General features: G+C 41.0%; 1 protein-coding gene across 1 annotated transcript in view; it reads left to right on the top strand.

Annotated features, from left to right (window-relative positions):
• Positions 1-117: 117 nt before the first annotated feature.
• Positions 118-26257, top strand: part of LOC137133764 (collagen alpha-1(XXIII) chain-like) — a 105322-nt gene continuing 79182 nt past the window's right edge. Inside the window, exons 1-2 of the mRNA XM_067517667.1 lie at positions 118-881; positions 1496-1565. Coding sequence (XP_067373768.1) covers positions 588-881; positions 1496-1565 — 364 coding nt within the window. The 5' untranslated portion in view covers positions 118-587. The remainder of the gene's footprint in view (positions 882-1495; positions 1566-26257) is intronic.

Genomic DNA, 26257 nt, shown 5'->3' with positions numbered 1-26257 from the left:
ATTTTCCAACAAAGTAGCATCTTCCTCTGTGAATTCTCTCTGAGAAGAGTCGCCATCCGCTTTAATTATGCACCAGCCGCACCTCTTATTGAAAAGTAAACGACAACATAAGTCTGGAGTCTAAAAGTCTCAAAAACCCTCGGTACTCGAATACAGTGAGACTGGGTATCTACTGGAGAGGGATCAAAGCCTTACAGTGCCACTCAGCTGTCAATCCGGGAGCTCCCACGTGGTCTGCAGGGCGGGCGCATCTCAACAAGTTGACCATGCAACTTTAAGGGAGGCAAACATTTGGACCGATCTGTAGTTGCACTTGCGCATCTTGTAGGATACTCTCCATCAGGAAACAACGACCTGTGAATCAGGAGGCGCCTCTTCTGTGTTTGGTCAGACATCTCTCATCTGTGCCTGGCGTAAACCCGCTGCCTCTTATTCCAAGACAAATTTAAGGCTTGTTCCGTGTTGTGAGCGCGTTACGTGCACAATCGGAGCCTGATTGTAGTTTTTGTTTGAGTTTTTTTTTTTTTTGTTTGTTTTGTTTTTTGTGTTTTTACGAAAAAAAAAAACTTTCGGAACAGGATTTCAGCATGGATACAACCAGCGACTCTATCGGGAAAATTAAGCCGGTGTGTGAGTGTACCCCTAAGTCTTGGGTCCAGCGGTGGCTGCCTGGTTTTCCCATTGCACTGTGCCTCCTGATGTCCATGAGCTCCATCACAGCTTGTCTATTGATGAGCCTCAGGACCTTCCAGCTGGAGAGCCGACTGCAGACTGAGTTGGACAAAGCGTCCCTCTTCCACCCGCAGCACAGGGCTTGTCTTAACGAGGATGGGACCCTCATTTCAGAGCTGAGCACCTCAGTGGGGAAGCTCGTGGAAGAGGTACATGTCGCTTATTGTTTGATTTTGCTAAAACTAGTAGTTTTTGATCAATATAGATTTTGTGCTTGTGAACATCGGACACATGCACTTTTTGCCTCTGCATAATAAAAGGTAACATATGCGGCGCACAGACTTTGCACTGTTTTGGTAATTGCCCTCTAATGATTCCCCTAAAATCAGTGCCTTTAAATGCATGACCCTGGGGATGAGCCATGCATGCAGCTGGCCAATTACTTTAGTTTAGTTAGCAGTTAATGCTCTTTATAGGGTGACATAACCACTGATGACAGACACTAACCTATAATTGAATCACATGGACGAGAAGCTCAGGAAAACTCCTTCCACTCCAGGGCTGCATGTAATGGGAGAAAGATTGTGATCTCATAATGGTTATTGGTAATCATTGAGAATATTTTAATCTCATTCCAATTAGTAAATATGGGCCGAAGGATTTCCGTTTGGCTTGGTAATTGACTGAAAAAATTGGTTGCCCACAAAACCTGACCCTCAAATCAAGTGAAACCTCAAACTTTGCTGTGAGAATATACAATATGCATGTGTATTGAGGACTGGGATTTTTATCTCATGCTGGAATGTGCTCTGTGTGTTCTCAGAAAGTGGCTGTGCTGATGCCAAAAATGCGGACAGCTAGGGATGTTGGTCAAGAGTGCTCCTGTCCACCAGGTATTTGTCTCTGTCCTTACTAGCACCACTTACACCACTTACCAGAACACATAAACAAGACAAAGACGACACTAAAAGCCAAGCTCCGAGGTGAAAGGTACAGTCTAAGCTTGACTGAGTGCTTGTGAAACCTGACTGATCCCTGGCATGCCTCCTACTAGTCTCTGTGTGTGGGGTGGAATTATGGCCCCTAAGCCTGCATAGGGCCCATACTGTGAAAGCAGGGCTCAACACTCAGCAGATCAGGGAGATCGGGACGTCCAACCTGAGTCCCGCAGCCCCACGTCAGTGGGAGATGCTCACTTAAGTAGATGGAGCAGCCGTGTGCCAAGACTGGCCACGTTTGGCTTGTGGTGTTGGTTACAGGGCTTGTGATAGTTCCTGGGGCGAAGAACAGTGTGTGATCCATATCCTGTTACACACAGAGTTCTGTGAATGAAATAAAGATGGGATTTGTTTTATTTTGGGTAAAGTTGCCTTCATGATGTTTGATGTGATATTCTTGGTACGCAATGTCCAAACATATTTATGAGTCATTAACATTAGTGGATGTGATCAGCATTTCATGAAAGAAAGGTTTTGTTTTATAGACTGAGAAATACTTTGGCTTGTATCAAAAGGTTGTGTGTGTGTGTGTGTGTTTTTACTCTCAAAAGTGGAATTTTGTTTCTGAAGAAAGGATAACCGCTTACGTGCATTTCCTGCTCTTAAGGTTTTGAATCAAGAAGTGAAGGCAGAGGTTGAGTTTTAAGATGCTTATCTGCAGATTTGGAGGAATTTCCTTTTCTCTCCCTCCACTTTCTTTCTTTTTTTCATTCTTTATTTTTCCCTTTGTGTCTGGGTGTAAATAGCCCTACAAAAACAAGAACAGGTGAAAGCATTCATAAGTGGAATTTCTGGCCAGCTGTCAACACATTCTGTGTTCCAGTCTGAAGTCTGCTGTGCCAAGATAGCTCACAGGCTCTGTCTGTCTGGTAAACGAAGTTGGTGTGAGTGTTTGTTGTTTGTGTTGGATTCAGCAACAGCAAAGACACTGATAATGGCTTGGTCCCTGCTGTGGTTTCACATTTGACAGTGCATTTCAGTAACCAAATGTGTGCCTGGTAAATGATGACAGATCAGAACTTGCTGCACTGCCCTAGTTATATATTTACCATAATTACTCTAATAAATCATATTATTGTATCGGATGTTGCATCCCATTTTCCTATTGAAATCATTCAACTGCTGTGCAATAAAGGGGTTTGGGCACTGAAATCTAACCTTACCACAACTATTCATGAAGTCTATTTCAAGTTCTCTTGTTTCCCATTCTGGGATTTTTTTTAAATATAGTGATTTGTTTTTGGTGAAACAAAAGGCTATTTTGTTTAATGCGGCTTTCATGCAACCAAAATGCCTGTGAACATGCATTTTGTTCCTGCCTCAACAATTAGATTGCTCAATACAGACTCGTTAACATTTTTCCCTAAATGTGTTTATTTCTTAGGAGGGATTCTCAGCCAATAAACCTTTTTCTTGTAAGGAGCCATATGAGCTGGGTTTATATACCCAATATATTCTAATTATGTAAAACATTTTCATGTCCATCTGCCTGATCTGTGCGTCTGGGTATATCTGCATCATTCTGAGAGAGCAGTTTATGTCACGGCCCCATGTGGCTGCGTGTGTGTGGCATGCATGTGCATTTATTTTACATATATATGTATGTATATTTGTGTGTGTGTGTAAGTGTGTCTGTCCCTGAGCCTTTGAGGAGCCGACAGAGGCACCTCTCTCAACACGACGCTGTAAGAAGAGACCCTCGTCTCCCTTTAGCACCAACTCTTGCCAGCTGAAACTTAATTCTCTCACCACCAGGATCACAGGTCAAGGTATTCCTGCCTGTATGTGTGTGAGCATGAGCGTTATTTCTGCCATTAAAGCTATGCCCTCCACATCCGTGTGCTCACTTTTCATCATGCACATAAGCAGGGGCTCAACAGGGGGCAGCAATTCTGCAGTAGAACTGTGAATGATGATTTTAAAATTGTCATTGTCACTTGTGACTGAATGTACTTTTGAGGCTAGACCCCCTGGTTCAGTCACTGCAGGTGCAAACACTGATCCTGACCTCCGACCTAACAGGGGGAAATTGTACCTTTTTTGTTCCAGAATAGAGAACAGCATCGTGACACTTGTATGGTCACAGATATGGACAATGGAAAGAAAGGACCAGCAGCCATTAAGTCCAAGTATGCTTACAGGCTTCAGGTGTTTGCAATTAAAACCTGCCGGTTCCCTCAACAGACACACATAATGTATGCTAGCACACAAATGTATGCACACACATTCATTACTCACACATGAACACAACACCTTTGTGGTGCCTTGGCTAATTAGAACCATATGGGCATTGTATGCGTACTGTGTAGAGAGAGTATATATCATCACTGCAAATTACATTTAAAGTCAGTTCAACGGGTCTGATACCAGCTTGGGGGGGAAATCAGTCTGCCCACATTTGGACATGGGCCAAAAACGAAATGCCAGCCAGACAACAATAGTAGTGGCATAAATATTCATCAGTCACTGACGACTGGGGCAGGAGATGTTGCTAAAACAATGACATCATCATCCATTCATTGTAAATTAGCTTTGGGGTATTGATAATCTTTGACAAAAGTCCACTTGTTCTTTCCTCAGTCAAAAAAGCTTGTTGTCTGCAGCATATAGTTTCTAAGCTGTGTTAATTGCTTGTATTTGATTCATTATTTTTTTTTTGTTATTCTGAAACGAATATACCTAGACGTTAAACTGTTGGTTGCCCAAGAAAACAATTAGAACATTCCCTAATTTGTTTTTCTAATTCTTCTGACCTTTTAGTTGCCTGACATTTAATAAAGACCTTCTAGATAAATAGTATTTTGTGGTTAATAATTTAGGTTAAAAACACTGTCATGATGTGTTCAATTGTAAGTGACAAGAGGCGAGAGCCCTATAATGAGCTAAAGAATAGCTCATTACGGGCTCTTCTGAGTGGGAATAGAATATAACTGAGAGCATGGTCGCATATTTAATATGCACGCGTACTGAGAAATTTTTATTTGGTAACTAATTCTTTGTTAGTGCACCTGAGAAATACACTATAATGTCTTACTGTATGTGAAGCCCCTGTGGCGTCCACTGGCCTATCTGGGTTCAACCTTTCACCCAGGAGGATGAGGGGCTACACACTCTCCCTTCCCTTTCCAGTTTCCTGCTATCCCGCCTGGAGGAGAAGATGGGGAAATGGCTTTAAGGAGATAGAAACTCACGGTGGGGCCAACATCCCGCAGGGCTGCATATTGTTTTTAAAGTGATAATAAATCTGACAGGAAGTTTGCAGCTACCTGTACAATTTATCACCACAGGAAGAATATGTAAGCCTCTTAAGTTCCATTAATGACCATTTTGAGACAACAAACGCAGGAAATGTGTTTGTCATAAGTGGTCCTATTTTAGATTCGTTCCACTATAGCTGCGGGGAGTCGGCTGTTTCTCTACATATTAATAAGCTACTGCACAGGACATAACTGGATTTGTTTATTTCTATTTGTGTGCTTGCACCCGTGTGTTTATGTTAATTTTTAGGCGTATCTTTTACCGTGTAAAGTCAGTTATGAAGACAGTATCCTATGACAGAAAAACCATGTATACTATAAGGAAAAAGAGAATTTAAACCAGGGAATTTTTGAAATAGAAAATACTTTCAATCCTGACACTGCAGAGTCAAATGTCCACGCATATTTTCCAGCCTTGGTATGTAGGTTGTTCATATAGTGTTTTTTTTCTCCAGCTAAAATGTAGTTAAAAAAATAAATAATAATAATAATAATATGAAATAAAGATGTTCTTAAAGAATTTTTCTTTAAGAACATCTTTCTTTCATCTTTCAAATGATTGAATTTCCCCGACTACTTAACCAGATATAATGTTTGAATAATGTGTTTTATCTTGAGTTGATACTTTAAATAGGAGAAGTGATAAATTATTATGTCAGTGATTATGATTAGTGTGACCTGCTTTATGAAGGACACTGTTACAAAGGAAGAAGCCTAATTCCCTTTTTTGCATACTTCCTCCTTTTCTTACAGCCTGGTTTATCTTTACCACTGTATCACAGACTGCCGTCATATCGACAGCAGCTGTAATGCACAGCTGTGTTAGTCTTCTGAAACTGCTGTGTGAATGAATGGGAAACTCCTATGGATATCTTGACTCCTATTGATATCTTGCTCTTATGTCGAAGACGATCTTCGTATCTTCGCAAGTTTTGTTGTCGGCCGCCCACAAAGAACCACAAGGACCTCAGGAACACAGAGAGGAACAGAGAGCCTGGTGGCAGGCACTGAAGCCCAAGATGTTCAGAACAGACACAACATCCTGGAGAAACTTTACACACGCTCATCTAGTGATGGCAGTTACAACACTGATTCACAGGAAATGTTGCTGGATGCAATTATTGACATAAGTTGTCAGTGTTGCTTGAGATCATTAAAAGCGGGAAATTATGTGGAGTGAGCGAAAGAGGAAACATGGTTTATAAGTTATTTAAAAGATTTTTCATGCATGTGTTCATATTTAAGCACCAGATTTTAGGTCGTCATTTCTTGGCAGGGGACATGGTCATTTCCAAAAAGAGCCTGCTGTTGAGCAGCCGCTATGCAAGGACCTGTTTATATTTACATCATTTTCTTTTTCCACGCAAGTCAGAAAACGGAGGAAGTATTGTTTATGATGCTGAGTGTTCTCATGCCCTGCATAGCTCTATATAGTGCACGGACATAAAAAGCAGTTATTCTTATACACACCCCTACACAAACGCAGGCCAGATGAATGTTTCTTATTACTATAGGTGAACAAAAAGTCAAGAATAGAATTCTTTGCTTTATGTGAAGTTGCAGTGTTAGTATAATTTTAGCATATTCACTACAATTTTGGATTTGATTAAGTGTTAATATATTTTATAACCCATAACAGAGAACACTAGAGATGGTTCCAGAGTAGGGAATTGATCATTTGAAAAACAAATGCCCTTAATTTGATTTTGATCTGATTTTCTGTTTTTCATACACTTTTCATATCTGATGCGCATCATTTCAAAACACCATTTGTTTTTAGCAGACAGGCTGCATCTAAAGCATTAAGTGATGTGTTAAACCACAGGGAAAAATTTACATTCTCACCATCACAGAATTATTTATGAGTCACCGAATCAGTAAAATAAGTATGTGGCCTATAAAAAGTCGTATTAAATATGTCTATGTATTTTAATGTTGAAAGACGTTCTTGTATTGGTAAAAGCTATGGGCAGCAAGTCATGTGAGTCAGCTTTTTAAGTAGTTAATAAGCAGTAGGAGAAAAAAAGTGATTTAACACATGCAACTATAAAAAAAGAAAATAATATGAGCATTTTTTGCAACAGCCTTTTATAAGTGTATGAAATTAGGAAAATAATGTGAGGTTACAGTTACAGTTAACTCAATGCTGTCTTCTGGTACCAGCTGTGTTATTATATTACAGTTATTCTTGGGTTGTTTTGCTTGATTTGAATAAACACTTTAAGAACTCCCTAAAATGATATAAAGAAAACAATGTCAAGGTAATAATAAATTGCCTGAATATTTCAAATAATCAGTCAGTAGCAAAATATTTTCACAAGGATACCATATTTTCAGCAGCAGCTAGTATGCTGAGAGCAAGCAGGAGTGGCACAACTCTCACCGACTTAAGGCAAATGTGGAAACTATTATAATGTTTTTTTTAATTATTACAGGTGGCAGGTGACAAGGTGAATTCTTTTTAATGAGGCAGCAGAAAAAATCTTTTAGACCAGCATGTGGTTGGCTGACAGCACTATGAGGTCATTAAATCACTCACCGCTCAACAGTATCTCCCTTAACTGTTTAATCGTTTATCTGAATTTATCAGGCTTTCTGTAACATAATGTTTGAAGACAAAAAAATTGTCTGGTCAATCGAATCTTCCCCCATACCTGTTATAAATGTTATCTGGCTTTAATATAATCCCATCATCATTTAAGATGTCCAGCATGGATGAAGATGCAGCGAAATCTGTTTCGAGTATCAGTCTTTTTCTTGACATTTACAGTCCAGTTAATCCATGAGGAATGTAGTGACTCTGAATCCAGCTGCAGGATGCAACTCATGCGAACACACCTGGATTTATTACACAGATAGTATCTTTGGAAGTGAACCCATACCGACAGGGAGGCAGAGTTAGAGCAGAGGTTATCGTTCATCCCTCCCAACATAGACTGGGATGAGCGGTCACGATACCTCTCTTTGGGTGCTAGAGAGGGTGTTGGATGTTTAAAGCAGCTTGTTGGTGATCCAGATGGTCTCACTGTGCCAAACATGCTCCTGCTTAGCATAAAAGCCCCTCAATGCTGCTTGACACTCTCCCAGCACCTCTTTAATGAGAGCTGAGCTCATAAAACTGGGCCTTAAACCTTTGAACAAGCCCTCAGCATCACTGGTCCATGTTATTCTGTCATAACGGGGCAGCGGGGGCATGTTGGAGTAGAGCGTAGGATAGCTTTCAGCAACTTAACACCACAGCTTGGAAAGGGGGGTGTATTTACATGTGTCAGGCCTGTTTTCTCTCTTACTTTGACCTTTCCAAATGTATCTTGGTCTTTTTTTGGTCCTTTTTTTTGTTTCTTACTGAACTCCTAATAATGCAGCACACACTTTCTCCCCACCGTAGTCTACTTACAATTTGAAAAGCCTATGTTTAATGCAGGCTCTGGAATCTGGATGGTCGGAGCCTCCTTCACCTCCACAGTGGGTCAGTATGTTCAGTGTGTGTATACATTTACCGAGAGTTCAGCCAAGAGTGAGGTGGGGGGATGGAGATGGTGTTCACACCTACTGTAAACAGACAATGAAGAGATGCAGAGGGACATTCACAGGGTAAGTGGTTGCTCCCTCAGGTGTGTCTATTCAACAAACTAATTTCATGGTTCAACTCAAACACATTAAGTTCACAACCTCAAATGGCACGAGTTAGCCGACCAAGCCGCGCAGTTTCTCTCATGCTTGCAACCGTATGTAACACATCTATGGCTTAACATGGAACTGCGGAGGCTGCATTAAACTGTCAGCTTCATGGTGTGTGAAGCACCCTGCCAAAGCCGTTGACGGGTCATTTAGCTCTCTGAGGTTTCCCTGACATTGATTTGAGGATTTGGCATGCATTTGTTTCCATCCAGTATAGATGTCTGAACATAATTATAATAATGTTATACATAAATTACCCTGTCTAACTGAATCTGATCATCAGCCAAGCATTGAGATGTGTGTGTGTGTGCGCGCGCATGCGTGCGTGTGTAGGTGTGTACAGTTGAATGTATATTTTTATCTGTGACAGCAGTTTTTTGCGCATGTTTACCAGCAGCTTTAAAGACCAATTGTGCTGTGACAGTGTGATAATAGGTGTTAAATAAGTGTTAATGAGTGCACAGTGGTGGACACACACCACGACTTACTGCCATTAAATTGAAACACTTGGTTTCTGTCAGAAATGGTGTGGCTGCTGCAGCTCACTGCCTAACTGTCTGAGCCAGATGGAGTCACACATTGGGGAGGGGATAATGGAGGAGGAAATATATGAAATATCCTGCACATGTTGAAACTTTTTATCAGAGTTCCATCTGTTTTTTAAATATTGTGCAAACGATTGTGTGCGTTTGCATTTCTTGTTGCCACGTGTGTGTGTGTGTGTGTATCTGTGTGGTCCTGCATGTTGGCCCACTTTGCGTGTGTGTTGTATACTGTAAGCATAATTCATGAGTGTGCATGTGCGCACTCTTCTGCATACCATACAATGGCCCATCTCAGTTGCCAGCCTCTACAGGGACTCCTTATCTGCATATTCGCTGATCTAGTTAAAAAGTCATAAAGAAAAAGCTCCTTAGTGCATTTTGGGAGCCAAGAGAGAACATCACAGATGTCCAGCCAGCTCAGGTTACACACGGATCATCTAGGTTGAACATGTGGACAATCTATCAGGTCCACCATCATTTCTCTCTTACTGCATTTGTGCTTCCCCCCTCTCCATTTCTGATTTAGCCTTCTCTCTGTTTTCTTTCCTGGTGCATATGGTCTTTCTGGACAGGCCTGCACTGAAATGCAAACTCAAATGCCCACTTCAAGATCTCCAAGGTGTTGAAGTATCAGATGTGTGTAATAGTAATAAATTGATTTTATGCGCTTCGTGTGCAAGCATGTGTTTTCTTGTAGCTTGAATTTGCTACGAGTTAATTGACACAGTATTACGGCTCAAAAACCGCACCACTTGAAACACATCAAGACGATCAGCCCTGTTGTGGTTTTTTAAGACAGAGAAGAACAAATGCTTAAAGCACAGGCACAAACACACACTCAAACATTAATTTAAAAACACCCCGACACCTTGAGACATTTATGGTGCTGTCAGTGCCTTACTTACTGACAGCATTTTTTAAATCCAAGCACCATGGTTGCACTTTTGGAACTAAGCATGTCTTTTTTTGGTCTTGTTTATTTACTTGGAGTGTTTTCTCACATCCATGTGGTTCTGATTGTGTGATTTGGACCAAAGACAAAGACGGGGATGAGCAGACAGAACAGTGAGGGCAAGACAGTGGCGGGAGGGAGTGTCTGAGAAACTAATGCAAGAATTTATTTATGTATGTGAAGTGGACATATGGAATCTAATAGTATTTGTATCAGAGTCTTTCTGGCACTTTAAAGTGCAATATCTTTTCTCAACATGCAATATTCTGTTTTTGTGACACAATCTTGGCATGCAGTGCAGCCTGTATAACCGCAGGGCCCATATGTTTTCTCTAACATTTTAAACACAAGTTTGGCTGTTTAAAGTAAGAATTAAAGCAAAAAATATGTATACACTGCTATAACCGCCTAAATTGGCCCTTAAATGGGGAACTCATTTATACCAGTCTTCGGGCCAATAAGGAGCCCTGACCCAAATCAAGCTAATTATGAAACATGTTGTTGAGACCCATAGCCAAACCACTACTGCAAAGTCTAGTGTAGTTGGAATTGGGAGATTTGGCTTGAATTACAATGTTATCATGTACAAAGAAACAAAGTCTGCACACAGGCAGGAGAAAAATATGGTTAAATAAATTACTTAGGAAAATTAAGATTTTGTTTGTCAAAGGCTTCACGATGGAAGTTTGGATATTGGCATGCAGACTAGCTGTTTTTTAAGCTATGTGCATTTTCATTTAGTCTTTTAGAAAGGAGCAATGAATGTTTTTATGAGTGAGTGTGAATGATTGACGGTGGTAATAAGCTCGAACACCATGAATCCTGCACTATTTCAGATGCTTATTTGGATGCCGTGCTACCTGGCTGCTGCTTAGGACATCATTAAACACCTGTAATGGAGCTACAAGCACAGATCTGTCACTGTTGATTGAAGGTGTTGAGCTTCTAATCTGTTTTTCTCCACTCATGAGACACATCCATACTAAATCACAGCCAACTAAATTACAGCCAAGAAAATTATTTATATAATTTGTCAGTTTTCAATTTGACAGAGGCCTGACATTTTGTTTTATAAGCTGCCTTTTTCTTATCATTGTCGTTCTTTCTTTGCCAACATCCTCCCCTGAGCCTAAGAACTGTAATTCACTGAAAACAATAATACTATCTTGTTTTGTGGTTTTCCACTAGCATAGGCGTCATTTTGGGAAAACAATACTACTTGGCACATTTAGGAGACCGGAATCCTGCTAAACATTTTTAGGGAGCAGATGTGGAAGAGCCATCTTTCCTGGTACAGGTTGTCCTGGCAAATGTTTTGATCAAATCCGACGGACATGACAGCTGATCTGTCTGGTACACTAATAAATTAGATCAGCTGCCTAATTATCTGAACTTTTAAACCCTCTTTTTTCACATTCTCTCTGTCTGTCTCTGTTTCCTCCTTGAAAAGACAGGCAACAGTAAATGGAGCGTAATGCCTAGATGCTTATCTATCCTGTCCAGGAGTTTTGCTCCATTCACATCTGAATGGAAGCACAGGCAGCATGTGTGTGTTTGTCATTTGGAAGTTTATGTACAGTATATCAACATGTGTATTCATGCGTTTATAGTCAGAGTAGGTAGAATACAAGGCATTAGCCTGTTGGAGGTATACAATGGACAGAAGGGGTGAATGCAGGAGATGAAGGGGGAGAGGAAGGGTGTGGAAACACTGTGTGTGTACCCCAAGCAAACGGGTCAGATAAGATCAGAGTGGAGGCAACGCAGCTGGAAACCTTCTTGACTCGACCCCTTTCTCTACCTCGTCCACATTCCTCCAAACTTCTCATTGCCCCCTTGCTCCCAAGTCTCCTCTCTGTACTGCCTTTTTACCTTCCAACCCTTCTTTCTTGCTTCAGCTCATCTTTATGCAGTCTATCTCCCCATCCATTACTTCATGTTTAAAGTTTCCCTTAGATCGTTTTTCACCTTTAGTGTGGCGTCTCCCCTCCTGTTCTTGACTTTACTACTTATTTTCCATCTTCCCTCTCCTCCTCTGCCCTCTCTCAGCAGGACTTCAGTAAAGTGGGGTCAGTCTTTAGCATGTAATGCTGTCTTTCCTCTGTTTCTGTCTTGCTCTTTGACCACATTTATTAATATGAGCCTTTCTAAACTGACCGATCGCCTTTCATGTTTTCCCCTGGGCCAAGTCGTAGACATGACAGTAGACCTAACATTTCAAAATATGGCCTCTCAGCTCCGGCTTGTATATATTTTTTTGTGTCTGTGACCTTATGTTAACATGTCTGCGTTGTTAATAGGACCAAAACAAAGCAAAAATAGTGCAAAGCTTGGTTTGTTTTTATTATCATCAAGAAGGTAATCAGGTAATGCCATTCATCAGGGGAGAGAGATAAGTGGGTTCCATTTATTCTGACGCAAAGCAGGATGAGTAGGGAGGAAGTGTGAGATGGGGGGGAAATATGAAACCCACAGAGTTTGTCATGTCTTGGAATGATTGTCATGTATATTTAGCTCAGTGTAGATTGTCACACAAAGACAGCTGTTGTTGGTAGCTCACTTCTATTTTGGCCATGCGTGGGTCCTGAGACTTTAGCCAGACCCATTTCTGTAAATAGTCCACGCCGCTGACAGAATGTTGAGACACATCACATACTGTAGAACTGAGATTTTATCTCGAGATGATCTAATAACCCAAATTAACTGAACCTCCCTTCAGGTTCAGCTTTAGACATTTGCTGCAGGCCATGTCAGCATCAGTGGTGTTTGTCAAGCCTCTTGTGTCCAATAATAATCCTCAGCCAATTACCTCACAACCTCTTGACCTTTTTACCATGACTGGAGCCCCATAATCTTTCTTTCAGTAAGCTTTAAATCTACACAAGTCCTGTTTAGTGTGTCCCAAACAGGATGCCACCTCCCAGTCCTCCTACTCCCACACCTCTCCAGGCCTGCCAAACTCCGTCTCTACCCTCCACCCTCTCCATCAGCACCATCACTGTGGTGGGCATGTACTGTAATGAGATGAAGAAACTCAAACTAGATTTTTAAAAATTCATTCTGAATTTAAATGAGGAGGTAAAAATACTGCACTGTGAACTTTAAACAAATGGTTTCTGTTACCTGCATTCAGAAATCTGTTGCATGACCAGCAGCTCATTTGTGGTTTTCCCCCATTTTTTCATTCAACCTTTTTTTTTCTCAGCTGTGCTCATCACATAAGGATCTATTTTACTGTAAATCATGGTGATTAGTGTAGAAAACATGGTGTTTTTGACCCAAAATATTTTAAGATCTTTTTGCATTTTCATTTTACAAAATATTGATTTTATAAAAAAGAAATATTGTATTTATTCACAATTAATGAGGATAAGAGTTAGAGGCCTTTGCACAGACAAGGAGATAACAAAGGGGCGTGGGGGAGCTTAAGGGGTCAAATGGTCCTTCTCAAAAACAGATCGGATGACCTGGCGCTAATGGTCCTATAGTTGTCCGTCTGTCTTTTTGTCAGTCTTTCAGTCTCTTGCTCTGTTTACAGGTCTGCCAACTGTCAGTCATCAGTCACTTAGTCCCTCACATGATAACACACACACTCAAAGACAACACACTCTTGCAGGCCCCTTTGAGTAATACCTGCCTCCAGGCACTGATCCAGGACTTGACTGTAGTTGATGTTGAAGTTGGAGATGGAGCTGAATCGAGTTAGTTGAACAGTTCTTGGGCCAATACAGCACGGAACAAACAGACCCTGAGGAGGACACCTAACCTGGTTATAAAGAGCAAACAAATATGTTTCAGTACTGAGGCCAATATAAACAGGTACACAAAGGCAAAGCTTGTGTGCCAACACACGAATGCACTACAGTACGTATTCCTGCATAGCTATGCATCCATATGTTTATGTGATATCAAAACACACACATCCAATTTCAATGCAACTCAACAAACCTTTGAGAACTTTGACTGGACTCCAACATGCCCAAGACACACACTCACACACACACACACACACACACACACACACACACACACACACACACACACACACACACACACACACACACACACACACACACACACACACACACACACACACACAGGGACTGAACAGAGAACATGAGGCGTAGAAATGAGCAGGAAAAAGAACATCCCATTTTTCCTCTTCTCCCCTGAGGGCCACAGAATGAGACTATTGTTGTCTGTCCTCTCTCCTCATCCCAGCCTTCATCTATGCCTTATTCTTTTCATCTTACATTATGGCCTTTGCATAGTTTGGATACCCTATAGGATCGACGTTGAATGTGGAGATAAAGGCTGTTTCATATGCAGGAGACCCACACTATTCTCCTCTCTACTGCTGGTTGTGATTGTACGTGTGGTATTGGGCTCTTTAGTATTGTGTACTGTGGTGTCACATTTGTGCTATGTGGTGTGGTCTTGTGGTAACAACGAGGGGGCCAAGGGCAGACAGGCAAAACAAGGCTCTTCTTTAAAGTGAATAAAAAGTCTTCAGTGTGAGTAAAATTCTGTTTCTTATTCATGATTCTTTCACACACTTTAGCATAAAGAGACACTAATGCTCCTGGCCCTGGTTAGATGTTTTCTGCAAGTGCAGTCCATGTGTTCTGGGTATGACGCTACCTCTGCCTGTGGAAGCATGCTCACACACTGCAGACAGCCAGCATCAGTAACATACGCTTTGACCAAAAGAACCTGCATCTGGCTGTTGTAATGAAGAACAGTGCCTCGCCAATTGTGCAAGGATTGGAGACATTTACAAGATATCTGAAAGAAATTTACTTAAATTAGAGGTATTAGGAAATTCTTTACATCTATGGATATATTTTCAATGCAAAAACCGGGACTTGTCTGGTAATGGGACCATTACTGCTAATAGATTACAATGTTGGTTGGTCCAGTCTGAAACAACCATGGGTTGTTGTTGCATTATCATGAAATTTGGTTGAACCATTCATGTTACACTCAGATATTATTGACCCCTTAACTTTTCATCTAGGACCATCATCAGGTCAATCTTTAACTTTGTCCAATATTTATAACCAAATATATGTATTCAGGCCCGGCTAGAAAATATTAGATGCTAAGATAGAACTTAGATTGTGAACAGCCTTCTCCAAAAGTCAGCATGTTGTTATTAGCATTGTATTTAGTATGACTAGTATATTTTTATACTATACATTTATCGACATATGAATCATGGCTAAATATAGAATGAGCCACTTGTCTTTTACTGCAGCTGGTCTAATAAACATTTCTGGACATCTTATCACTAAACATTTTCTTCATGTCCCTTTATCCCGCAGCCCTTTTACATTGTTAGAAACTGTTTAACCACATCCAAATAAAAACGCATGCTTCTGACAGATTTTTGTTTCTTTTTGCTGATTCTTAAATTGATCTCCAACTTGATCCTATTTTAAGAGTCAGAATCCTGCCTCAACCTCAGCTCTCGTTGGTTTCTTAAATCTTTTGTTTGACTGGGCTACGCAGAGCACGGCTCAGCCAAAACCACTACTGTCACTTTCAATTGACAGGATCTCAGTTGCAGTTTGATTGGCGCTCCAGTGTTTTTGTGGCAGTGATTCAGTCAAGATGTTTCCACGGCAGAGGACTGTAAAAACACATATGCATAATGAGGCTGCCAGCTTGTTTTTTTGACTACACACAAACAAGTCCCCTCCCCCCACACACACACACACTCACACACCTCTGTAAACCAACCTGAATCCCATCACTTGTGGCTACAATTTTGTTGTGTCATGCTTTTTTTCCCAATCAACCCTTTGTTCTGGTTATTTTCTCCTCTCTGGTGTTCTTCTCTCTAAATAGGAGTGCAGATGTTAAGGCCATTTGCTGTCTCTGTGGTGGAGCGGAGTGGGTATTAAAAAGGGATAGTAACAATCTCAACCCACTGTAGGATCCTCAAAGCACAGTTAAGCATCAGCTTACCTGAGCTGATCTTTCCTCCCAGGCCTCCTTCTAGTTTTTATACCTCTTTAGCTGCTGTCTGCCTTTCAGTCTCGTTCTTACTCTTATAACCCCTCACTTTTTCTTGTTTTCTTGTTGTGCAACCCATATTCACCATTGTTCTTTCTCCCATACTTTCCATGATTAACCCTCTTTTTTCTGTTTACAGAGAATAGCCAGATACTATTTGGAAATAATTTAGATGAATCTGGTGGGTTAGGAAAAATCTGAATGTGTCCAGCCATTGTCAGATACAGCATAATACGCAAAATTACAATATCAAATTTTGCTTGTATTTTTTTAATAGTTGTGGCAATACATAATGAACCTGTATGTTCTTTGTGGAAAACTACAAAGTAAATTCCCTTAGGCGAATTTAAACCAAACCCTTACAACGATTTGCTTACAGTTTTAATTCAGGTCTGCTGTTTAAAGAGCAGGACTTGTTCTCTTCCACTCACTTACCCATCCGTTGACCCACGCTGACCCTAACATCTCTTTTTCCACTCTTCCGCCACAGCTCCAGTTATGCTGCTCCCCAGAGTATTTGGTGTCCACAAATCCCCAGAACGTGGGCCCTCTCCCCCTATCATAAAGCCCTCATGTGTCTCCAGAGACGCACGTGTTATCCTATTAGCACGCCAAGTAACCCTCTCCAGATTCCTCTGATAGTTTTTAATGCAGCCATTTGCTGTACAGATCAGAGCAGCAGTGTTAAATATAGGCTTTCATTAAGCTCTTCATGGCTCAGTTCTCTGCTATTGTCAGACAGTATGCACAAGTGTGGTGGACCACAGGGGATATAGAGATGTGTGTGGGTTTAAAGTAAGGGTCCAAAGATTGGAGATAAGTTGGGGGATCATCACTTCCACAGAGAGGCAGAGGGTTGGCAATAGATGTGACAATGTATAGATCAGTAGGATGTATAGATAAAGTGATAGACAGATGGGGGTGTGAAATGAAAGCCCCTGGTCCAGAGACTGAGGAAGTCAATTCTGAGGTTGTGACCTCTGACAGGTGTGGACGATGGGTGCCATCAATGGCACATTCATGAGCGACAGAAGGCAGAGGTACCGTGGAGATGCCCAAACTGCATTGAAAACTCATCTCTTATAACCAATCCTGCTCCCTCCTGTATGTATATGGAAAACGTGTGCTTATACACAGATGGGCCTGTAATTTTAACTGTCCATTTGTAGGCCAAGAACTCTTTTCAAATTCAATTTTGTAACTTATTCGCATAATTTGTTGTATAGAAATATATGTCTTCTCAGCAAGCCAACTAATCACTCAGCAAATCTAATTTATCCAGTGTTTGCTCACAACCATATATGGTATTTGAGTTATGTTGATGAGAGCTTTTGCTGCCAAACCAGAGGAAAATAAATAGACTTCATAGTTGAGCATAAGGGAATCACTTTCTTGCCAGTCTCCTGCTGCTTGTGGGTTTCTTTCCTACTGAATTAAACAGATGCAGACTGTCACTGTTTGAACACTTGAGCAAAAGCTAGTTGTCGGACAACAGTTTGGTTACTTGTTGGGGGCTGAATTATCGAAATTTTAGGGCTTAATGATGAATTTATTAAGTTTGTGTAGTCACAGATAAAAGCTAGAGCTGGAAGCAATAATCAATTATTTAAGTAGATCTTAAAATCAAAATGAAAATCATTACTTATTTTCAGCGCCTAACAAGACAGAACGTATGGTGAAGTGCGACATAAATGCAATTACACTGCAGAAACTCTACTGGCAAAATTGTGGCTTCCAGTTAATTAGAATGAATGAGAGGGTGTAAAGTAAGGAACAAGAAAAGAGGTCAAATTGAATGGTTCTGAGTGAGGCATCAGTTCGTGGCTGCAGTTTGGTTTGTGGCGGTTTTTGTGTGGTTGTGCGTAATTGTAAACTGTGTGCTTCTGTGTGTGGTGCAGAGGATCTGGCAAATCTTCCCTGATGGAGGCCAGTATGCCAGGCACCATTGGGAATGTTGGGAATGTTGGATGGCCTTTCACATTGACCTGTATTTGTTGTGTGTGTATGTGTGTGTTACTGTTCATTAAAGACAGATAAGTATGAAAAGTTAGTAAGGCTTTGAAGAGTGTATAAACTCTCCTGTCTAAACACAGTGACCCAGCAGTGATGCTCCATACATGCAAAAATCCAAGTTAAATGAACTAATACATTTTCCATGCGTGTCCTGGCAAATATGTTCTCATTGGAGCTTATTAAATTTAAAAGGTATGTAACTTCTTATGTTTGGGGTTTACCATGGGTCCATTTCTAGCTTCCCCTAAACGCTTCACTCTGTTTTTGGCAGTTTTTTTCTGTCGACTGTCTAATTAAAAATATCTCAGGAAATCCAGATCAGCTTTGGACACTGAATTATGAGGTATTAAGTAAAGTACAGATGTTTTGGGGGCTAATTAAACAAAATAGTTATTTCTTTGGTATTTTTTTGTCTTTTATTCTGTTTTCCTAACCCTTATAGTCTAACAGCTAAAAAACAAAATTCAAAGCCGTCGGTGAGTGAAAGGAGACAGCATCAATGTTTGCCAAATACCAACAAGCTTCTATGTTCATTTTAAGGAGGCTGTGTTTTGGTCACTTTTCTCCATGATAAGTTTTTATTTATGCACAGAGAATTCAGGCCTTGTGTTTAGCATCGGTCATGCTCTTATCAGAACTGTTGGTGTTTAGGCTTACTGATAGATTGGCTGTCCTACTGCTACCTACTTGCTAAGTAGATGCCCCCAACTTGTTAAAGAGACAACCCACAAACACTTGATTTTACTCTCAAAACCTAAGAGAAGACTACAGAGGAGTGAAGGTTTGCTGTGGCACATAGATCTCTTTTGGAAACACTAAAGCTCAGGAGTGTCTTGCACAAGAGGAGTAAAGGCCTTTTTTGTAGGAGTATGGAATGCTTTGGCCCGTTGTCATCCCGCTGGTCTGGTGATGTTGGTGTCAGGTTGACTGTGAGCCCGAGTTACTCGCATTCCCATCGTCCCCTCCCTAAAAACATAACACCCACCAGCCCAGTACTGAGTCTTAAACATGGCATCAAACAGTCATTATTGTCACACCAATTCTTATTTTTCCATATAGTGACAGGTATGCTAATCCTTGTCTCCATATAAACACACACCAGAGGGGGTAAGGTGGGAAGGACACTGTTAACAGAAACAAACGAGACACTGTGTTTTTAGACAAATGGATAAACAGTCACACAGACAACAGACTGACACACCGCCAGGACCAGTGACACAAAGCCCACCAGAAGGAGCTCGGGATATTTTAGGCTTTCTATTATAGTCCACTTACACAATAGCATAGTTTGATGTGACCGTAGCCTTAAACATGCGTATGTATGTGAGCACACAGACCCACACAGACACACTATCGCTCATACACTATTACACTAGGCTATTCTTGTCTAAACCACTCATCTGAGAAAGTGCCGAGCTGGTTATGTTACACTGAGAGGGTCTATGAAGAATTTGGAGGGTAGATTTTAAAGCCGGATAACCTCTCAGGCACTTAATTGTCACTGTCATTGTTGTTGGCTCTGTGCTGTGCTGCTGACTGCACAACCCCTAATAACTTAAACTTGCCTGTTGTGGGAATAATTGTTCTAGTTTGGTGCTCTGAGACGGGCTCTGTCTGTGTGTGGCCAGACATGCCCTGTCTGTAAATACTTAGCTTCCCTCAGGGAGGTTTGCATTGCTGTGCTTGACTTTGCCTCCACACAGACTGACCCTTGAGGTTGCTTGCGTTGCAGAGTTCAGAACTCTACGCTTTTGTCAGGGTGACTTTTAAAAATGGGATAATGGGAAAGCGATTACAATTTACCAGAAAGACGCTAATGAAAAGAAAGTGATGAAAGGAAAAGAAGAGGATGAATGTAAATGTTGTCATTTAAATTGATGGTTTAAACGCATAAAACCAAGTTCTGCAAATAAGCAGTCCTGCCATTTTGACAGGACTATGTCTCCGCTGTCATTGTTTAGACACTTAGCCTACGGAAAAACCAATGAATTACCAGCCATTGTGGTTTGTATTCCCAAACTTTATAAAGTCCTGTGTCAACACTCCTTCTCCAAATTCCATTTAAAAGCCTCAGGAATCCTCACCACTGCATCGACCATTGCCTCCGACAGAATTGCCTCATTGTGAAAAGCAGGCCCATCAAGGCAGCTTGGACTGAAAGTTCTGCAGTGAGCAGTTGTGGTCTGTCAAATAAGGGGAATCAAGGGAGATTAAGCACCTACACAATATAAATAAATGTTATCATTTTCTTTGGGTGCAATAAAAGAAAAAGTTTCTTTGAGCAGAACAGCTAAGGTAATACAGTGTTCAATTAAGGACTGGTGCAGCCAAAGTCAGACATAGCTTCCCCTTCTTCTTCTTCTTCTTTTCCTTTCAGCTGCTCCCTTTCAGGGGTCCCCACAGCGAATCATGTGCCTCCATCTAAATTACAAAGGATTTCATAAAAATAATTGTTTCTAGAGATTTATGCCACCAGCAGGAGGTGGGAAAGAAACAATTGATAATACCAGAACATTAGTGCAGTGCAGTGCCTCAGTATAGGTACTGAAAAGCAGTCTTTTTCTAAGGTAATTGGCATTTCATGAAATAGAAACACTTAGATTTTTGCTTGCCTTGTACCTCACTTGAATAAAAGTAAATGTAAATGAAATCCAAAATTATCAACTCCATGTGGCCTGGCATGTTGCAGTAATGTGTGCAGAGAGTGTTTGGCGTGCAGTCACTCTCTGATGCCTATCACTGTGATTAGAAGTGTCATTAGTTACAGCTCTGCCAGCTCCAGTAGTGCCTGAAAAAACATGTTTATCTATGGACACATAAAGAATAAGAACACGTGTTTACACACACAGACACACAAACTCAGATGCTCCATCAGAGCATGAAGATATCTGCGTGCCACACGCAAACAAATGGACAATCACAAACTCTTCCACTCTTACTTTCTGTATTTGTTGTTTTGTCTGTGTGTGTGTGTGTGTGTGAGAGTGTGTGTGGGTGTTTCATATGTTCAGAATTTACAGGCGTCTAACAGAGGATTAAAAATCTATTAATTTAAGGAGGTCCCCAGTCTTTTTGCATCGCTTACCAAAGGAAACAAAGTTTACTTTTCTCTGTTTTAATGAACATAAGTGCTGTTGACACGGTGATGTAGCCACCAAACTTGAATTGTGTACTTTCTGCAGGATAAGCAGATGTTTGTGTGTAAACACTCCTTCTCCTTCAGTTGGGACTTCAAATGAATATCTCCTAGCCAAAAAGGAGAAGTGCCCTTGAGTGCTTTTAATAGATGATTTACAGACACAGACTGTGTATGACATGTCGTTTAAATCGGAGGATCTTCCCACACTTTGGACTAGACTCTTTTATCAATGCGTCTTGTGCAAAGTATTAAATAGACCATAATTTTCTCATGTGTATTCATTTCACTAATATATCCCATTTAATTGTTTACTCAGTCACACAATGTCCTTTTTCTCTCAGCATTGATTCATCATGTTTTATCTCTGAGGAATTGTGTTTTTTTTTTTTTCATTTTAGTTGCAGCAGTCTCCATGTACTCACATTTTGTTGTCTTTGTATATAATGGTATGTGTTTGAGTGCACAGTGGAGGGAGTATGTTGCCCTCTGCTCCTCGCTTTCCTTCATTCTCTTTTCCTCTTTGCACCAGACCTTATGCCCTCTGTTCCCTGGACGTCTTCCCTCTCAACCCTTACCCCTCTTTTAACTCCCATGGTGCCTCCTTTGCGATCTTCCGCATCCCTCTACCTACAGTATCCTCCTCCATCTACACCTAGTGCCCATGACATCCTCTGTCTTACTTTATTTGCATCAGTGCACTACATGTCATAATATTGATACGTTTTCTGGGAGCTTTCTGAGAGCCTCTATCTCTTTCTGCACTTCCTTGGCTTCCGCTGTGTGGAGAATGACGTCATGCTCAGGGAGAGGAATTTGTGTGTGAAGGCCACAGGGCCGCTCTTCAGGTAACAGTCAAACACATACACAACTTGTGTTTCTGGAGGAAAGGAAACAGCAAAATTATGGTGTGAAGACAGATGGCTGCCACTTCTCATCATCTTCTCAATAACCTGACCCCACATGTCGCCTGAGGGAACTTCCAGATGACAAGGTGTATGTACAGTGTGCGCATGTTTGTGTTGTTTATAGGACTTCTACTATCACATTAGTAGAACATAAATAAAAAGGTTATGCCTTATAATTAGGACCTTACTATGGATTATATTTGTTTTATGAACAACTAAATGTTAATGTTTTAAATTCATCTCAAATCTTTCTACATCTGTGACTCCTCTATCCACATCTCTGCCTTTATGCCCATGCGTTGGGTTATAATTGGTCTGTGATGTTTAGCTGGTAGAACTCTGATGACCTTTGGGTCTGGTTCCTCAGAGAAAGTTCAGTACCAGGAATGGAAACATCGCTCTTCTCCTGGGCCACACAACGTGCCTCTTACACAAATAGAGCCAGCCAGCAGCCCCCCCCTTGAAACAACAAAGGATACTGAATCTTGCAATTGAGAGACACAGAACATTGCAACACTCTACTCTCCAAACCAATATTGAAGCAATCAGTAATACTGAATATTATCCAGCCTTGTTTGACAGAATGAAACTTTTCACTCATTGGTCCAGATGTCCTGCTTTTGAGAAACACTTTATTGGAGCATGAGAGGAGTGGAGGGCAACACCCGAGTTGCTCTGTTCTGACACAGTGAAATGTAGATGCGTTTTATCTCTCTTACATAAGCACATTAGTGAGGAATAGCTTATGTGTGTGTAGTTTACACCGAAGGTACAGTTATACTTTGGCTGACAGCTGTTGAAGGCAGAAGGCATTTTGATAATTTCTTATGATAAGTGACCACTAATGTCTAATGTAAGAAGTCCAAGAGTTGAATCAATCTATTCCAGCAATTTTTCACAATGTGACAAGTTACCTTACTTAATGTGTGTGGTGTTGTAAACAGGCAAAACTTAGTGTTTTTCTTTAGTTTTCCTCTAATGATACTTGGCTCCTACACTTTGGCCTTGCCCCTTATTAGACAGGAAGAAGACAGCCCCCATTGCTGATAGATGAAGCTCACACTGAGTGGAACTCTTGATATCTCTCTCTTCCTTCACTCCGGCTTGGTTTTCCCCAGAGAGCGGCTGGGCCGGGCATGGCCAAGCTGCTCTGTGTCGGACAAGATGGGTTTCCTGGTGGGTGATAAGTGATGGAGCAGTGCCCAAGTGGTCAGAGTCCACGGGAACAACCCTAGAGAGGCCCTAACGGGTCAGAGGGCATGTCAGGGGTCACATGTGAGGAAGATGAAGAGAGACTGGGTTGCTCTCATCGTAGTACCACAACACAGATGGCGATGAGGGGTAATAAGAGAGGGGGATCTTTTGTTGTGGTGCAGGCCAAGGCATGGGAACTGAAAAGATATTCTTAAATTGTATGTGTTTCTGTGCATGTGAGTGACACCTCAAAACTAGCCCTCCTTCACTAATGAAGCCCTCTAAAAGTTCAAACAACCCCACCCAAAACATAATAATCAAAGAGGAAAGCTGTCTGACTGAGGCAATTAAGAGGTTTGTTTTCTGAATGCATCTTTGAAGCAGCTGACACGCTGGCCATTAATCTTTTATGGAGCTCGAGGGAGAAAATCTACATCATGCTACAGAAAGGTGCATATATTTGGACAAGCTGTTTATTTACCATTACATTTAAAGGACTGGGTCATTAGCGTGTATTATAATTTATGTCATATGTGCTTTTCTATTATGCTCTGAGCTTTCCTTAATGTGGTCTCAGTTTAGGTTGATAGTTGATATCAGGTGAGACTAATTAAGAGGCGTGTTAACTTTGTGTGCGTGAGACTAAGCTTTAGATATGTGACAGGTGTGTCTCAGTTTGTTTGTCTGGATGTCTACATGCATGCAAGTAATCGTGATTGATTGTGCAGAACTAGTGTGTGTCTGTAATTGCAGAGGAGCACAGGGCCGCCCATACAAAAGCTGTGTAATGACCCCTTGTGGACCTGGAGGCACCTGGGGGTGAACCACTGAAGTGGGTGCCTTCTCTCTCAGTGGGTGCTCTCTATAACAACACCCTGTTAGCTTATACTATATTGGTTAGCCAGAGTAATGAGATTTTTAACGGGAATTATAAAAGTGTTATTTTCAGCGAGATACAATCTGAGTTAAGTTAAACTCAGGAAGTAGCTCAAAACAAGGCAACGTAAATGCTTTCATAGTCTATTAGTCACATCATGAAAATGTGCTTCTCTTTCTTTCAGTATCCTAGGCTAATTACCTCCTGTCCTGCCTCCTCTGTCTAATAAAAATCCAATCTCTCTGCAGACAAGCATTTCCTGTTTTGCAGGAAATGGACTTTAGAGATAAGGTCTATTTGCATGAAGATGGTAGAAAGAGGAGTGGAGCATTTAATTATTTTCAGAGAGAATGAGAGTCAGGTCAGAGCTTGTTTCTACTTCAGGGTAAAGTCCTTGTCCTTCTAGTGGGTTGGTTATCTTTATACCAATCCTTCCATTTAGTTGATGTATTTGATGTACTTATCACAGATGTTGGCCTTAGGACAGTTCTCATGCACTTGACATAGCATGAGAATCATTATGAAGTCCAAATGTTCAAATGTTATTGAGATGCTATCAGGGATCTAACCAGTGTTTTCTAGGTTTGAGTTACATGCAGTAAATTGACTTCAACCACCAGTGGGGATGTGTTTAGGACTATGTTCTTAGTATGCTCAGGGATTTGAGGTACAAAAGAATAGTGTCACATTTTTGCGCAGCTTTTATGCTCAGCTACTGTAACCTCTCCAAAGCCTCCTATTTGTTTACCACGAGTCATATCAAGCTTGTCATCTATCTCTCAAGAAATAAGAAACATACTTCCAAAAGAAGAAATATCTACCTTTTTGATTCAGTTAGCTAGGCATCACAGTGTCATGACCTTGACAAGCTGTTATCACCTTCAGCACAACATAGCCTCCCTACAGCCATCCACGCATGAGGACAGGCTCACCTTCCAAAGACTGGCTGACTTTCAAAGATGGACTTTGTTTTCATATGATAATGTGTAGCTGTGGTTATTGTGTCAGATGAGACATGTTTTGGGGGCTGCGGAGATGTCTGTGTGTGATAGGGTTTGGTTGGAACACACTGTTTTCTGTTTCACAGGGAGGTCGCCTGTGATGGTCTGTGTGGGTCAGGTAATGAGCTAGGGAGGGGAGAGGGAGGGGTCTCATCTATGTCACTTCAAACAGTTTTATGCTATTATTGGAACCTCGTGTCTCAGTTACATTTTCAGCATTCTTTCTTTCAGTGTTTTATATTTTATCTCCATCAGTAAAAGTCCAGATGCTAAGAGCTTGCAGTGTTTTTTTTTATTTTTTTTGTATTTTTTTTTAATCCACTTCAGTATGGCTATGGTCAATTTAAAAGAGAGTGCTGCCTTGTCATCCAGTTGCACAGAAGGAGTGGAAACACATTGAGCGTTAACTCAGTGTTGGGGTCAGAGATTGATTCTGGCTTTCCTCAACCAACCTTTGAAACATAGAAGCCTAAATGTGTTGAGAGAACTAGAACCCATGGATATCTGCCTGGTTAATGGCTTAAAGGAATTAACTATTTATCAGAATTGCAGCTAGCTAATTATCTGTCAAGTGACTGATCATTTAGTTGCTTCACCTCTGGTATCACTAGATTCTTTTCTTCAGAAGTCTTAAAAACGTCAGCATCTCAAATCTCAGGTCCATTCTGTACCAACATTGGATACTGAATTTCCTGACACTTTAACACAGATACAGTACTAGGCCCTGCCATTCGAGTTCCAAAATATACTTTTTACCAGGTAAAAGTCCCTAATTTCAATCTTTTTCAGGGATGCCAGTCTGTCTCCAGGCTACCACTGGAGCACATATACTGATGCTGGTAGTTGTTTGTCATGCCAGGGTTAGTGCTGATAGCACCCATCAATATGGTTAATCACATAACTTTTAACTTTATTTAGAGTCACCGTTTCCATGCACATACACAGAATCAAATGGCCCAGATTGTGGGATCAGATGTAACCTGATTGGCCAGGAGAGACTTCTGG

Source organism: Channa argus, chromosome 10 (genome assembly GCF_033026475.1).
Source record: "Channa argus isolate prfri chromosome 10, Channa argus male v1.0, whole genome shotgun sequence".
Lineage (NCBI taxonomy): Eukaryota > Metazoa > Chordata > Actinopteri > Anabantiformes > Channidae > Channa > Channa argus.
This window is presented reverse-complemented; position numbering and strand designations above follow the sequence as displayed.